The sequence below is a fragment of the Hippocampus zosterae genome, chromosome 1, assembly GCF_025434085.1.
Source record: "Hippocampus zosterae strain Florida chromosome 1, ASM2543408v3, whole genome shotgun sequence".
Taxonomy (NCBI): domain Eukaryota; kingdom Metazoa; phylum Chordata; class Actinopteri; order Syngnathiformes; family Syngnathidae; genus Hippocampus; species Hippocampus zosterae.
In genome coordinates, this window is record NC_067451.1 from 30,527,483 (window position 1) to 30,544,491 (window position 17,009).

Here is a 17,009-nt window from a genome sequence, read left to right on the forward strand (position 1 = left end):
GTGATTCAGTCTCCAACGACAACTTGGGTGCTCTACACACAAAGTGACCATGTTGAAATAACAGGCTGTCATCCAAAATGGTTCAAGTTTAGGCAGATGCAGCAATGGCTTCATCTCAACTCGTCGTTATCTTTCTGCACAGCAAGGCAATTCTGCCACACACCAACCAACCAAGAGGAGCACTCTAGTGAGACAGTCTGCTTAAATAATCCAGCACCAAGGTTTCCAAGTTGTGTGCAGCTCCGCAGAATTGATGAGTCGCGCTGGTTCAACAGAGCATCAAGCCACATCCGCCACTGGTGGCACAAGTCGCGCGATTACTGTGACCCAAATTAACAGCAACTACATTCGTGTAATCAAGGAGACGCTGTGATGTCATACTGCTAACGTTCTACATCATTAAAAATTCAGGATGGCTATAATAATAGATTAATTGATGGCGGAAATTATTGTGATTGCGTGGAACTGATTGATGATGAATTGCGCCTTGAATCAGTTTAGGCAAACATGAGTGCACTGCTTGGCTGTTACCAGAATCGACTAGACCAGGGGCCGGCAACCCAAAATGTTGAAGGTGCCATATTCGACAAAAAATAACAAAAAAACAAATATGTCTGGAGCCACAAAAAAAAAAAAAAAAGCCTTCTATAAGCCTTGTAATGAAGGCAACACATGCTGTATGTATCTATATTAGCCTAGTATTTCAAATCCCGCCTCAAAACACATCTGTTTCGACAAGCCTATTCACTCAGACCATAAAGCCATTGTTTTATTTATTTATTTTGTTGTATTTTTTCTTATCTTATTTGATGTAGTTTTTTTAACATTGTACTTGTGATTTTAACTGCTTGTTGTAAGGTGTCCTTGAGTTTCTAGAAAGGCGCCCACAAATAAAATGTATTATTATTATTATTATTAGTATCAAAATGACTAAGTTGGCTACAAATACACAATGAGCCTTCCTGATTCAATGTTTTTTTTCCCCTGCACTGCAATCTGTCGAGCAGGGACGCCCAACCTTTTAAGACCGAAGATCTACTTTTTGATCAACCAACCTCCCGTGATCGACCCGTTAGCGCACGCGTGCGTTTGCGCGCGTGTGTTAACTACGTAGCTCACGTGTACCGTTTTAAAATGCTTCTATCGGTCCTCCAGATTCCCAATCTTTGCCGCTACCCTCGGTGAATTGTACATGAAAGGCCGTTTTTGTTTTTTGTTTTGCAACAGCCACCTGCCTGGCATCCCACCCTGCTAATAGAAACGTGTGTCGCAGGCTATGACGCAAATCTTTGTTGACAGAAATATTGAAAATGAATTTTTACAGCATTAGAAAACGTTAAGAATGTGTGTGTCATGTTTTTCCTCCTAAATCAACCATATTAAAACTATATATTAAAATAAATATATTTCCTTTCCCCGTCTTATTCCAATTTCAAACATTTTTGAAAAAGCTTCGAGGGCCAATAGGGTGGCGCTAAAGAGCGGTATATGGCTAAAGAGCCAGCTCTTTAGCCGCGGGTTGCCGACCCCCGGACTAGACTGTGGTCTAAAGATCACCATCACCAAGCACAGGCTTGGCCGAAGTTCTCTGGGCAGCATTATTCTGTTTACAACAAAACTGGCCTTGACCATACACAAAAGAGATGTTCCTATCTCATGATTGTAATCGCAAAGACCAGTGGAAAAGGAATAAAGTGTGTTTACCCAAATCATCCATGTGATCACACGGGCCAGCAAAATTAGCACGTGAATCTACACATTGCTTCAGCCGTGTCGACATTTGCTCGACTGACCGTTTCGAGACTTTTGACTTTTTGATGTTAGCATGCTTTAAAAAGGTTTAGTGTTTGACCATCTTCTCCTCAGCCGGTCTGGATTTCCTTTCGTTAGCCATAAAGCATTTCCTGTTACAATATGTTAAAACAATTGTGATTAAAAGAAAAAAAAAGAATATACAAATACCTATGCAAAAGAGCATGTTCCTTAGTGTAGAAATTTTTTTACGACACACTGATTAATTGATTTATGAATTCATTTTGTCCACAAGGTATCAAGAAGGTGTAGTTCAATGCGCATTCCTATTAAGGACATCGCTTTTCCATTCCTTTGCCTTGGCTGGGGTTTTATTGCATGACATAATTTCAGTGGAAACCAAGTTCTTTTTTTACGTAAACATAAGTATTGTTGATAACCTGAAGAATAAGCAGAAACTGGTCAAACAAAAAGCCTAGCCAAATGGAAATATTTGATAATGTCGTGCTTGAGTGAAGCTCTAAGTGAAGAGAGGACATAAAAAAATGAAAGACACCTCGGAGGCCCTTAAAAGTGGTTTATGTGACATTTCTCTCCCGATTCCTGGAAATAAGTTCCATATTGTATTTGAAGCCAAGAGAGACAACCTCTAAGTCAGATAAACGCGCAACTAGAGAAGAAATGTGTCATGTATCGTGGTCGTGTATTTTGACAAGAGCGCATGTTTGTCGTTTCCCGCACCTACCCATTCTGCGGTTGCAGCACGCCGGCCCGGCCCTGAGAGCGAGGCGTGTTAAGTTTAGGTGAGTAGGCCACAGGCTTTATGACAGGTCCTGCGCTAGCGCCCCCTGCTGAGAAAGGCCTCGCCATCTTGTTAATGGTGGTGCTCGGGGCAAAGGAGTACTTGGGCTGTACGCTAGCCTCGGCGCGTGAGCCCTACGTAGTGACGAGAGGGAGAGAATGCAACACAGCACACAGCATGCAGTTAGAAGGTTGACAAGCACAGACATCATTTCGTGAACTCAACTTTATTTGAAGAAGCATAGTTTCTCCTCACGAATGATGAAGTACTCATTTTTCCTGCACAAAGAATATGTGCTCAAGAGCCATGCAATTTATTTGTGTGGCCCAAATATGATTTTAAAATGATCAAATGAAAGTGGCCATCGTGAGAAATTGTCACGCACCAAATCGATTTTGCAATCAGTGTCCTGCACAAGCTGAAAAGGACAGCCGCTAAAACGCAGCGTTGACTTTGTGGAAGTATCACGTCCCAGCTGCTGTCCTAAGAACAGAGCATAGCACCAGGCGGTTCATGACACCGCTGTGCTTTTCAAACTGTAATCAGCCAGCCAAGTGGCGCTTGAGAAACGTGATGGCAAAACTAAATGTGTCACAACCACTTTCAGTCTAGGAATGTAAGGCATTGCACACAGAATAAAAGACAGGAAATTCCAAAGCATCTTTCATGCCACTTCACCCGGCGAAGGGATTCAGTGGCGTGCTGATGCTTCGCTAAGGTGCAGCCTCTGGTCGCTGTCAGAGCTTTGACAGGTGACTCGGGCCAATCACATTGCTTTTAAGCCAAAGTGGCACCGCACAAAGTTCGGGTCAAACGAGAGCAACAATTACAGAACGTCTCAGTCAAGGCACTTTAGTAAGTAACAAACTGCTTGTGCAGATGTGGTGAGTGGAAACGACAGACGAATGCAGTCTTACCTTCTGCTCTGCATCAACCTTGTTGACAGCTCTGTGGAGAAAGCACAGGGGCATGAGTTGGGTCAATCTTCCGTAAAGTGAACCATCACAAAACACAGCAATGGTATATCCGAAATTGAAATACAACAAAATCTCGCAGACATCATGTGTATAGGAATGAATTCCGTGAATAAAGTCAAAATTCTTAATGGTATAATCAAAACACTGAATTATCCCAAAGTGACCGAACGTATCAACTGACAGAATTAGAGGTGCAATGATTAATTGACAACTAATCGCTTATCAAATTAATCAATACTTATTTGGATGAATCAATTGTTAAAAATAAATAAAAAGTTTCACATAAAATTGTCAATCGTCTGAATTTCAAATTCTTAAAAGTAAACACTCAGATTCATGTAGTCCTCCATTAAAGCTGACTGATTGCATCTTTGTTTCGAACCCAAGTTTGACAATTGCAAACGTCTGATTTTACTTTGGAAAGCAATGATCAAACTATTTGCCAATTTTCTAAAATGCTACACACCAAACCCATAACGGACTCGTAATTCATTTACAAAGTAAGTTGGTGCACTTTCTGCACCGTCAATGTGAAATAATGTCCTGTATTTAAATAATGGAATGGATTTTTTTTTTTAATCTGAGTAATTGATTAAACAGCAAAATAATTGATGATACAAATAATTAGTAGTTCCAGCCCTTGTCAGAATAAACAAAAGAATCCAAAAAGGACATTCAAGTGGAATTTATCAACAGTGACAACTTGAGATCGCGCTGACCCTGAGATGAAAACTTCCTGAACAAATTTCAACCACAGAAACACAGAAAGCATGCAGATTTTTTTTGGTCATATAACCACAATGGCGGCGTGCAAGAAAATAGCAAAAAGCTGCTGCACGAGTGTTACTCTTTGCACATTGCTGTCCCTGTCATCCCCCACTCAACTCAAATGCTCCGCACGTTTTAACTTTAATCCCGGGATGCATATTTCTGCTTTGCCTTCACTGAGTGGAGTGCCACAGTTGTCTGTTGATCCAAATGTGTTGCCTCGCACCAAAGTACCACTGACACGAAGCTGTAACAGTTTACAACAAGAATGAACTTGCATCTAAAGTCACTGACATTTTTTGGGGCCCCGTAAACACAAGCAATGGTTGCTTCCTGTAAGAATGAGGGATGACTAACTGAGCTTATGTTTGCCTTTTCAAGCCCTGATTAAGAGGCGCTAAAAGACAGGATGACAACAGATATAGTGTGCGGCAGGCAGAGCATACCGACAAATCAATGTGACGTTCACAGCGCTGGAGCTTGTCGGGTGTCCTAGTCCTAACCCATAATTTGATGAGCCACACTTCAAGCGTGGAAAAAAAATGTGTCATCGCTGTTTTGAGGTTTTTATTCCACACTAGTGAGAAGGGGAAAAAAAGCTGAGACAATTTGTGTTTTGCAGTGGAATGAGTTTGCCTGTATCGAGATTGACCCGTGAGATTGAACAAACCAGCTCAATGAGGTCATTTGACCTCATTTCATGAATCGATTAATTGCATGAGGCAAGCCTACCTCATAAAAAAATGTGGATGCTTTTAAAATGAGACATCATTATCATTGATCGAGGTTTATGATTTTCACAATTATGCTTGGTTTACTGTTGGACATAAACAGACCTACTAAAAGCACTGCACTTTTATTTTGCTCTTTTAAGGAAAAGATGTTACCACAACAAATATTTATGAATCCAGTAAAATTTCGTGATAAAACGATGTAAAAGGGCCATCGGCAATGTAAGTAAGTAACTAAGTAAGATGTATTGTATTGTATTGTAAATAGAGGTGCCCATCCCTCATTAGTGTGCAGCTGCCCTCCTCTCTCAGCACAAAAGCAAAAGATGGATGATTGCCAAAGTACGAGCAAACACCTGCCAACAATGTCTCTTTGGGAAGTGTTTCAGTAACATTTATATTTATACTGTATACACATAAACACACACACACACGCGCGAACACACACACACACATGCACACACACACACACACGCACTCACACACACACAGACACGCATAAATACTGTAAAACAGGGGCCCTCAACCGCCGGGCCACGGACCAGTAACGGTCCACGGGTCATTTGGTGCCGGGCCGCACAGAAAGAATAAATAACTTACATTCCTTCCGTTTCATTCATTTCTGAATCTGAAAGATGTTTTATTTTGAAAAATTACCGGATTCTCTGTTATATCAGTCTACAATATGTCACTCATGACGCAGGTGAATGTGCGCTTCTTGGTCACGTGATAGGTTACTGCATGAAAAACAAACGTCTTTGAGAAGTAGTTTGTTTTTTTTTTTCGGGAATGAGAAAAGGCCCAGCCAGGAGACATAAGAGGAGCCTATGACTTTCAAGAAAGAGAAGGCTACATTTAATAGAAAGTATCAGGAGTCTTATTACAAATACGGTTTTATCTCAACGGGAGATTCACAACGATGGTGAGTCGTATTTTTCATGCACTTTTTATTTGCGGCATATCTTATATTGAAGGCAACGTTACCATACCGACCAGAGAATGTTGCGGACTGATAGGATGTTCCTCGTGTCATGATTCGTGTTTATTATTATATTTCAAAAATGCCATCATTTCATGCAGGTCATATATTATTATATTGTTCCATCTATCCAGCCTTAAAGGCCTTCAAGGCCGGATAGATAGGTCCCTGAAAATATTCTCTGACATGAAACCGGTCCGTGGGGCAAAAAAGGTTGGGCACCTCTGCTGTATACACATATCCACCACTACGCAGAAAGGGAATTTTTATAGTGCACTTAAATCCCACAAAACTTCACAAGTCAAACTACTGTCATGCTTGAATTCAGCATCTTTCTCATGACAAAAAAGATAAAAATAAAAATACTTGAAGTAATGGTAGCGGTAAAGACCTAAACAACAATTACGAATGTTCTCGTACAAGAAATGAAGTCGCCTTTAGCAACTACCCCAAATGGTACTTGGCAACTTCCATTAGTGTTTTAGGAGGGGGACTGTCTGACCCTTAGACGGATTAAATCGTTTTTTGAGGCGGGTGTGCCTATGGGGAAATAGATTCTATATTTGAATTGTATGCACGAGAATAGAAGACTTGGAATCTCTTTGAAGTTCTGGCTCTGCTATCTCGAAAATCAAAGGGAAACATAGTGAAAGATTTGTCAGCACATATCAGCCTGAGTGTGTTGGCAGGCAAATCCAAAGAGCTGGATTGGGGGAGTGGGGGATATTGGGTAAGCAACAGCTGTGATCACAACAACTGAACTTATGGGGATCGCAAAATCTAAATAAGTCTCCTGACAGCACCCCGGTTCATGTTTATGACTTCACAAGTCAATACTTTCTCATTTTATACAAACCTCAAAACAGTCCATCTTCCTTTAGGTGGGTGGTCTTATTTTTCTCCCCTGGTAATTATACACCACATGAACCGGTTTTGCTTTGCACTCTGAAGAGACAATCTCAATAGGCAATTTTTAAGTGTTGCTTGTATGAAGGTCACCACTTTTAATTAAAATGACTGCAAACATTAAAACATTTTCTGGCTCAAGTTCTTCAACAAAGTGCATTAATCCATTTACCATTATGGGTTTTTTTGTTTTTATAAACCGGAGCTCTAAAGGCCACTGCATGCACTTCACTATGACTTGCAAACTACAACCATACGATCAATATCTATATCTATGTTTGTAATGAATGACTGCCTAACAAAATCATTTTACAGGAAAAACTTACCTATGTCAAAGCATCATTTTTGCTACACCTTTGCATTGTAGCTGACTATTATCTGTGGGTCAAACGTTGTGAGCGCTAATTTTACCTCGCATATTTGCTACATATTTTAAGGGTGCTGTGATAGCTCATCTAGTAGAGCAGGGGTGTCCAAAGTCGGTCCTCAAGGGCTGCTGTCCTGCCTGTTTTCCAGCTCTCCAAGGAGCAACGCACCGGAATCAAATGATCAGGATCGTTCTAATGCTGCTTCAGAGCTGGCTGATGAGCTGATCATCTGAATCAGATGTGCTGCATCCGGGAGAGCTGGAAAACAGGCAGAAAAGTGGCCCTGCAAGGCCCGGAGCTGGACATGCCTGTAGTAGAGTATAAAATGGATATTAATGTGCAGTGAATTATATGATGCACTTGACTGAGATCAAATGTAACTAAATTCCTTGTTGCATCTTTGCAAACCGACTTGCCTGTTAAGGGTTAGAGTGAGGGAGTCTGATGCTGCTCTGATCTTGTTTTGGGCCTCCACGTGGGTCAAGTCCTCTGCGTTAAGGTCATCAATAGAGACGACCCAGTCGCCGACGCCGACACCTGCCTGAGCTGCTTTCCCACCCGGGGTCAGCTGGAGGACAGAATACAGGATAGAAAAGCTTGTGAGCTATTTCAACATGACACTTATTTACGTCAGACGAAGCGGATGGCGCGCAATGCGCTCCGTTTACTGCAAAAGTGATTTTACGCTTTTAAGTAGCATTGTGTTGCGTTGGTAGAATTTGATGGCCATGACTCAGTTCAATACATGAACATGATGGATAATGTATAGTTATTTGGAAAAGCAGTCCTAAAAGCACTACAAAAGCACTTTTGTTGTCCTGCAATGAATACTCCTATTTTCACAGAAGCCATTTTCTTTTTGTCAAAGAAAATAACCCATGCTGTCTGAAAGAGAGAAAGAAAGTGAAATAGATGGATGGATGGATGGATGGATGGATGGATGGATGGATGGATAGATGGATAGATGGATAGATGGATAGATGGATAGACAGACAGACAGATAGACAGACAGACAGACAGATATAGATGCAGGAAATACAAGAAATACATGCAGATCCAAGCATCAAAACAATAATGGCTGTTTCTATTTGAAAATAGTGTTGTGTGCACAGCCCCTAATTTACAAACCATTGTCTCATTTGCTTATGATGGCACAACAGGGGACATTGTCAAACTACAAAACAGAAAATATTATTCAAAAATTCATGTAACGCTGACAGTTATTTAATGGTTGTTAATAACACCTAACAAGTAACTCCGTGTGCGCGTACCGTCAGACAAGCCAGGAGAAGCTATTTCACTCAGCACCGTGAGGCGAAAAGGCCATCATGATGTCATCAGTCATCAGTCATCACATGATTCACTGCAGATGTGACAACAGATGATGAAAGCAGCCCTTGAAAGCCTCAGACAGCCACCGTATGCCTCATACGATCGCACACTTTCCTAGAACAGCCATGTAGTTTTATTTCTATGCAGACAGGTAAAGTCTCTGACCAGTTTCACTGACAAAACGGTGACATCATTCTCTTGGGGCAGACGTTCTGTCAACGCTCTGAAGTCTTGTTACAAACAGGAAGAAAAGACACTGCCTGTAATCGGGGTAAAATTGTCCTGCTTGCCATCTCCACTAAAACCACAAACATAAAGGGGGGAGACGCCAAATCAGGTTTAGTAAGCCCCCTGTCAGCTTGGCCACGCGGCTTAATGAAACACGATCCGTATGTCAAATGCACTGATAAGTGCAAAGTGGCATCAGATAAGCATGCCCCAGGATTTCAGGCAAAACCCCATTAGGATTATTTGCTGGTGTCATGGATCCCAGCAAATGTTGGCTCATCTCAAGTTCAGAGGACTCAGCTGTCAAAAGATTTTTTTTGCCATGTCCAGCTTAGCAAGAACGCTCGCTGCTTTGATTGTGCACAATACACATAATTAAACACTTGTGCGAGTGAGCAGGTAATGTCTGTAAACCAAAGACAGCTTCACGGTACACCTCACAAAGATTGCCTGTCTTGAATCAAAGCATGTTAATGCTAAAAATAAGAAATGTGTTCCTATGGAGGCACACTCAAGTTAAACATCATTTTAATTGCCTTTGATTGGCCTCCTCTGGAAACCATAATCTAGACTAAAAAAGAAACAACTCTGCAACTTATAAGGAAAAAAAAACTCATATGGCAAAAAATAATGACTTTTGCACTTATATTATCTTCTACAAGGAGACACAGTCTGGTAAACTGCTGAGGTTCCCTGCTGACAGACACAGTCTGGTTTCCCTTTAATAGCCACAATATCTCGTAAACGTAATTTTGCCGCAATTAAATCATTAGCAACGTCCTAAGTCATATTCTGTAAAGCCTGGAAGGAATTGTTACAGATGCAAACCTGCTCTTGACCGAGACCATAAAAACTCTCAACATTAAAACCGTATTATTGCATTTCTCCTGAACAGCCCATGCATTCCTGAGCATGTTACACTATTAGCCTGCACAAGACCAGTGCCACCTGCATAATCTAATGCAGTCCTTATCAAATAGTGGGGGGCACGATGCAATGCCGGGGAGTGAGGTGGTGGTGGGGGGTGGGGGGCGACTCTGGGGAACACGCTTTTTTCGCTGAAGAGAATAGAATAAAGTGTAATTGCACATCCACTACAGCAGCTGGCAGTGACACCCTCATTGTCAGAGAGTGCGCAGGAATTATTAGTAATCCGTAGGGTTTGTTTGTTTTTTTTTTTCACCGGGCAGGCGACATGGAGTGCAGTTAACAAACCCCCAAGAGACAAGATGAAAAGAAAGGCAGAGAGAGACGCAGATAATGAGACAAAAGAAAGTACTCGAAAGCTAAGAGGGGGAAACATGACGAAGTGGATGTAGCGCTTGGCTTCCCTATGACTACAGCGGGAGACGAGGAAAAGCCAGTGTGTTTACTGTGTCCAAAAATGCTGGCAGCGGACAGCATGAAGCCAAATAAATCAAGGCGCCAGTCACTTAAAGACATTACTCCTCAATCACGCTGATAAACCCCTGAAAAAGTAATACACTGCAAAACGTGCTCATCATCACCATTAATCCCTACCTCCTCATTTTGATTCAAAATAATAACGATAAAAAATCGGCACACCTGGTTTTGTTCATTTTTGTTTTATAAACCAAAGTATATTATATGTTTTGCTCATGAGTTAATGTTGCTGAACTGAATTTGAATTTGAATTTCCATCCATCCATCCATCCATCCATCATCTACCGCTTATCCGAGGCCGGGTCGCGGGGGCAACAGCTTTAGCAGGGAAGCCCAGACTTCCCTCTCCCTAGCTACTTCTTCCAGCTCTCCCCGGGGGATCCCGAGTCATTCCCAGGCAAGCTGGGTGACATAATCTCTCCAGCGTGTCCTGGGTCTTCCTCGGGGTCCTCTCCCGGTGGGACATGACCGGAACACCTCACCAGGGAGGCGCTCAGGAGGCATCCGAATCAGATGCCCAAGCCACCTCATCTGGCTCCTCTCGATGTGGAGGAGAAGCGGTTCGACTATGAGCCCCTCCCGGATGACTGAGCTTCTCACCTTATCTCTAAGGGAGAGCCCGGACACCCTGCGGAGAAAACTCATTTCAGCCGCTTGTATCCGGGATCTCGTTCTTTCGGTCACGACCCATAGCTCGTGACTATAGATGAGGGTTGGGACGTAGATCGACCGGTAAATTGAGAGCTTCGCCCTTTGGCTCAGCTCCTTCTTCACCACGACAGACCGATACAACGTCCGCATCACAGCAGACGCTGCACCGATCCGCCTGTCGATCTCCCGCTCCCTCCTACCCCCACTCGTGAACAAGACCCCAAGATACTTGAACTCCTCCACTTGGGCAAGATTTCCTCCCCGACCCGGAGGGGGCACTCCACCCTTTTCCGACTGAGGACCGTGGTTTCAGATTTGGAAGTGCTGATTTTCATCCCAACCGTTTCACACTCGGCTGTGAAACGCTCCAGTGAGAGTTGGAGAGTCCCGTTTGAAGGAGCCAACAGCACCACATCATCTGCAAAAAGCAGGGATGCAATACTGAGGCCCAGAAAACTGACCCCATCAACGCTTCGGCTGCGCCTAGAAATTCTGTCCATAAAGGTTATGAACAGAATCGGCAACAAAGGGCAGCAGTGGCGGAGTCCTACCCCCACTGGAAACGATTCCGACTTACTGCCGGCAATGCGAACCAAACTCTGACATCGGTGGTACAGTGACCGAACAGCCCGTATCAGGGGGTTCGGTACCCCATACCCACGAAGCACACCCCACAGAACTCCCCGAGGGACACGGTCAAATGCCTTCTCCAAGTCCACAAAACACATGTAGACTGGTTGGGCGAATTCCCACATACCCTCAAGAACCCTGCTAAGGGTGTAGAGCTGGTCCACTGTTCAACGGCCGGGACGAAAACCACACTGCTCCTCCTCAATCTGAGCCTCGACTTCCCGACGGACCCTCCTCTCCAGCACCCCTGAATAGACCTTACCAGGGAGGCTGAGGAGTGTGATCCCTCTGTAGTTGGAACACACCCTCCGGTCCCCCTTTTTAAAAAGAGGGACTACCACCCCGGTCTGCCAATCCAGAGGCACTCTCCCTGTTGACCACGCGATGTTGCAGAGGCGTGTCAACCAGGACAGCCCCACAACATCCAGAGCCTTGAGGAACTCCGGGCGGATCTCATCCACCCCTGCGGCCTTGTGGCTTTTTAACCACATCGGTGACTTCAACCACAGAGATAGGAGAGCCCACCTCAGAGTCCCCAGGCTCTGCTTCCTCCAAGGAAGGCGTGTTGGTGGAGTTGAGGAGGTCTTTGAAGTACTCTGCCCACCGGTTCACAACGTCCCGAGTCGAAGTCAGCAGCGCCCCATCCCCACTGTACACAGTGTTAGTGGTGCACTGCTTCCCCCTCCTGAGACGTCGGATGGTGGACCAGAATTTCCTCGAAGCCGTCCGGAAGTCGGCTTCCTTGGCCTCACCGAATTCTTCCCACGCTCGGGTTTTTGCCTCGGTGACCACCGAAGCCGCGGTCAGCTTGGCCAGTCGATACCCGTCAGCTGCCTCTGACGTCCCACAGGCCATAAAGGCTCGATAGGACTCCTTCTTCAGCTTGACGGCATCCCTTACTGCTGGTGTCCACCAGCGAGTACGGGGGTTGCCGCCACGACAGGCACCAACCACCTTACGGCCACAACTCAGATTGGCCGCCTCAACAATAGAGGCACGGAACACGGTCCACTCGGGCTCAATGTCCCCCGCCTTCCCCGGAACATGGGAAAAACTATGTCGGAGGTGGGAGTTGAAACTCCTTCTGACAGGAGATTCCGCCAGACGCTCCCAACAAACCCTCACTATACGTTTGGGTCTGCCAGGACGGACCGGCATCTTCCCCCACCATCGGAGCCTACTCACCACCAGGTGGTGATCAGTTGACAGCTCCGCCCCTCTCTTCACCCGAGTGTCCAGAACATGCGGCCGCAAATCCGATGATACAACAACAAAGTCGATCATCGAAATGCGACCTAGGGTGTCCTGGTGCCAAGTGCACATATGGACACCCTTATGTTTGAACAAGGTGTTCGTTATGGACAATCTGTGACGAGCACAGAAGTCCAATAACAAAACACCACTCGGGTTCAGATGGGGGGGGGGGGGGGCGTTCCTCCCAATCACGCCCCTCCAGGTCTCACTGTCATTGCCCACGTGAGCATTGAAGTCCCCCAGTAGAACAAGGGAGTCCCCAGCAGGAGTACTCTCCAGCACACCCTCCAAGAACTCCAAAAAGGGTGGGTATGCTGAGCTGCTGTTTGGTGCATATGCACAAACAACAGTCAGGACCCGTCCACCCACCCGAAGGCGGAGGGAGGCAACCCTCTCGTCTACCGGTGTGAACCCCAATGTACAGGCACTGAGCCGGGGGGCAATGAGTATGCCCACACCTGCTCTGCGTCTCTCACCGTGAGCAACTCCAGAGTGGAAGAGAGTCCAACCCCTCTCGAGAGAACTGGTACCAGAACCCAGGCTGTGTGTGGAGGCAAGTCCGACTATATCCAGTCGGAAATTCTCTGCCTCACACACCAGCTCGGGTTCCTTCCCTGCCAGAGAGGTGACATTCCATGTCCCAAGAGCTAGCTTCTGCAGCCGAGGATCGGACCGCCAGGGTCCCCGCCTTTGGCTGCCGCCCAGCTCACATAGCACCCGACCCTTTTGGCCCCTCTCATGGGTGGTGAGCCCATGGGAAGGGGGACCCACGTTGCCTCTTCGGGCTGTGCCCGACCGGGCCCCATGGGTGTAGGCCCGGCCACCAGGCGCTTGCCAACGAGCCCCACCTCCAGGCTTGGCTCCAGAGGGGGGCCCCGGTGACCCACGTCCGGGCAAGGGAAACCTAGATCCATTTATTTCATTCATCATAGGGGTCTTTGAGCCGTGCTTTGTCTGGCCCCTCACCTAGAACCTGTTTGCCATGGGTGACCCTGCCAGGGGCATAAAGCCCCAGACAACTTAGCTTCTAGGATCATTGGGACACACAAACCCCTCCACCACGGTAAGGTGACGACTCTCGGAGGGGCTGAATTTATTATTATTTATTGAATTATAGATTTTTTTTTCAGAATGGCGCAATGGTTCAAATGGTTGGTCAAAAATGCTTAAACAAGGTTTAAACAAGGATCTTTTTTTCAGGCAAACTGCTGCATTTAAAATCTTTTCTGTTACAGACTGAAAAACAATTTTAATAAAGTTATTCTTTGCTGTAAATTTAACTCTATTATTCTCTTTTATGTTAATAAGAATACAATGTAATTCAGAAGTGTAGTTATAACAATTTTATAGGCAAATGATCATTATTATCGTGGCGGCGTGGGCGGGGCGCAAATGGTCTTCTTCTCATTGGGGGGGGGGGGGGTAACCGAAAATAATGGAGAAGCACTGATCTAATGGGAGGTAATACAGATTTTTGCCTACTAAGGATACTGTTTTGATTGGCAGTCAGAGAGGTCTTAACTTAATGTCTTTCTTGTTGTGTTTGCAGTTGTCTAGAACTTCACAACACTATGCTGAGAAGCGCTTATAAAAGTGCCTCCCTTTGATCTCATCTCATGAGGTGAGTGTAATATATATAATTGTGTAGTGTGTAATTATATAATTTAGAATATGCTGTGCTCATGAAAAAAAAGATGCTGTAAAGTCTGCAAAGTTTTTTTTTTCTTTTAAATGTATGACCGAGCAAGTGATGGACACAGACACCTGTGCTCCTGGCTCAGGTTCAGAATGCAGCTGTTCCCACACTTGAGAAGCCAACACCTAAAATTGCTGTCCTCAGGCCTTTGGTTGATTGTGGGTGGGGAGGGGGAAACACTATATCTCCCCAGCAGTTTGTAATTATGGCAAGGGACAGTGGAAAACACTGTGGCTCATAAGAAAGAGAGGATCTTAAATAATAATGCGAGCGTGACGCATGCATGACAGAGCCACCGTGTTCTAATTTACATTATTATTGTACAGAAAGCCTCTTTTTAAAAAATCCATTTCCCTTTCAGGGCGACGGTCCAGTAGTTAGCGCGTCGACCTCACAGTGCAAAGGTACCAGGTTCAATCCCAGCTCCGGCCTTCCTGTGGGGAGTTTGCATGTTCTCCCCAGGCCTGCGTGAGTTTTCTCCGGGTACTCCGGTTTCCTCCCACATTCCAAAAACACGCATCGCAGGCTGATTGAACACTCAAAATTGTCCCTTAGTGTGAGTGTGAGCGCGCATGGTTGTTCGTCTCTGTGTGCCCTGTGATTGGCTGGCAACCGGTTCAGGGTGTCCCCTGCCTACTGCCTTACGACAGCTGGGAAAGGCTCCAGCACCCACCGCGACCCAAGTGAGGATAAAGCAGATCGGAAGATGAATGAATGAATGAATTTCCCTTTCACAAGAGCACAGCAGCAGAGGTATTTTTTAGATCAAATTTCAAAGCCTCGGGACCCTTTCCTTGTGCAGGGTCTACAATATGCTTTTCAAGTGCTTCTGTTGATGGATGCTGAACACTATCCCCGCCTTGTTCCCCCCGAACGTTATTCGCAGCTGTAGGTATATTGGTCAGTTAACTCAGGCCTGGCCCATTTTTATTATTTCCACAGGTATTTGGGAAAAGAGGGGTTGGCGGGCGGGGGGGGGGGGGGGGGCAGAGAGACTGTCTGTCCTGACATCACTCACACGGCACAGCTGGTCCAAACCCATAAATAGTCCTCTGAAAAATGAGAAACCAAACCTTTATGTACAAGGTGGCATCGTGCAGTTGGAACACCTTGCATTAACTCACCTTAAAACACCGCCACACTGTTCACAACGCAAGAGATTTGCAGTCACGGCGCCACAGGAGATATTCCCCATGTGGGCAATCCATCAGTAGGCACTAAAATATTCATGCTGCCCTCTAACAAGGCTTCTTTTCCTCAAGTGCACGAGAGCGGTTTTAAGGGTAGTGATCCAAAAGCAGATGGTTGACAAGTTGGGCGCTGATGCAAACTGAAAGGATGTAGACACATCCAACTGTGGTAGTGAGACATTCTAGGTCTCCTTACTTGCTTATTGACATGATATCATCCGTAATTTCCTCCCTCATATTTGATTTCCTATGACGGAACATGTGTTCACTGATAAAAAGCAGATGGCGCGCTGGAGGATGCACATCATTTTGTCAAAATGTTTATGTAGCTGCACTGCCATGAGATCTAGGGCAGAAACTCCTGAGGACTTGCCCCCAACTGTGACTTGACTTTAATCGAAACTGCAATTTCCATGTCATGCTGTATTAATTGGATGATTTTCTGGTTAACAATACAGTGGAGAATATATGCAAGGGGAGATATCATGTTATGTTACCACATGTCCATTTTCTCAAGGTCAAATCACATTGAGTGGTAACAAGACGTGTGCCATTTATGAGAAGAGTTCCAGAAACGAATCGGATTCTGTTCATGAGTGCATACATTGACCAGACATCAGATGGTTTCTTTCAAAAGAGTTTGTTCCACAAATTCATCTGGAAAAGGGTCCATAGAAATCGGGTGGAAAATGATCACATCCATCAGCGGCCACAATAGTAATCAAGTTCATGGCAAGATGGATTCAAATGATTACATGCCTGAATTCTTGTGAATCGTGCAGTTGTTTCACAAACCCTCAACTAGCTAAACATTACCAATTGAAAATGTTAGCTAGCTCCCAAAATCTTGAACCCTTATGCTTGTTTGTTCTATCATTAGAGAATCAAATTACCCCAAAATATCCACATTAAAAAAAAAAAACTTTCCAATTGTGTCAACAAAGAACCCAGGCAATTTTATAGTGCACATCGAGGCAATGGTAGCTTTACTTTTTTGCCAGTTGGGAAACATTCACCCTACCCCGGAATACAGAAGCTGTTTTCTGTCATAGTTCAAATAATTCATACCATCCCCATGTACCAGCACAGAATCTGCTAGTAACAAACTGTTGGCCAAACTCTCAGACATTTTTTTTGCACTTTATCAATTCTCAACTGGGTACTTTCCTCAAGTCAGCTGCTTTGGCTTGGTTGGTCGTAGGACCCCGTTTTAATGTCGGAATTACTTTTCAGAGTCCGTAAATGCATGGCGTGTGATGGTAATTCAAACAGCTCAAGGAGACCGCTGTTGAATGTGTCAAAATAACATTTAAATTACATCATGGTGATCGAGTGTGTACC

The 17,009-nt window shown here is 44.8% G+C and overlaps 1 protein-coding gene across 3 annotated transcripts in view; it reads right to left on the bottom strand.

Annotated features, from left to right (window-relative positions):
- The window catches only part of pdlim7 (PDZ and LIM domain 7), a 43,127-nt gene that overhangs the window by 12,881 nt on the left and 13,237 nt on the right, over positions 1–17,009 (bottom strand). For all 3 annotated transcript variants that reach the window (XM_052074930.1, XM_052074931.1, XM_052074932.1), the window contains exons 3-5: positions 7,700–7,851; positions 3,472–3,502; positions 2,498–2,688 (exon numbers count right to left, since the gene is read on the bottom strand). In XM_052074930.1, coding sequence (XP_051930890.1) covers positions 2,498–2,688; positions 3,472–3,502; positions 7,700–7,851 — 374 coding nt within the window. The remainder of the gene's footprint in view (positions 1–2,497; positions 2,689–3,471; positions 3,503–7,699; positions 7,852–17,009) is intronic.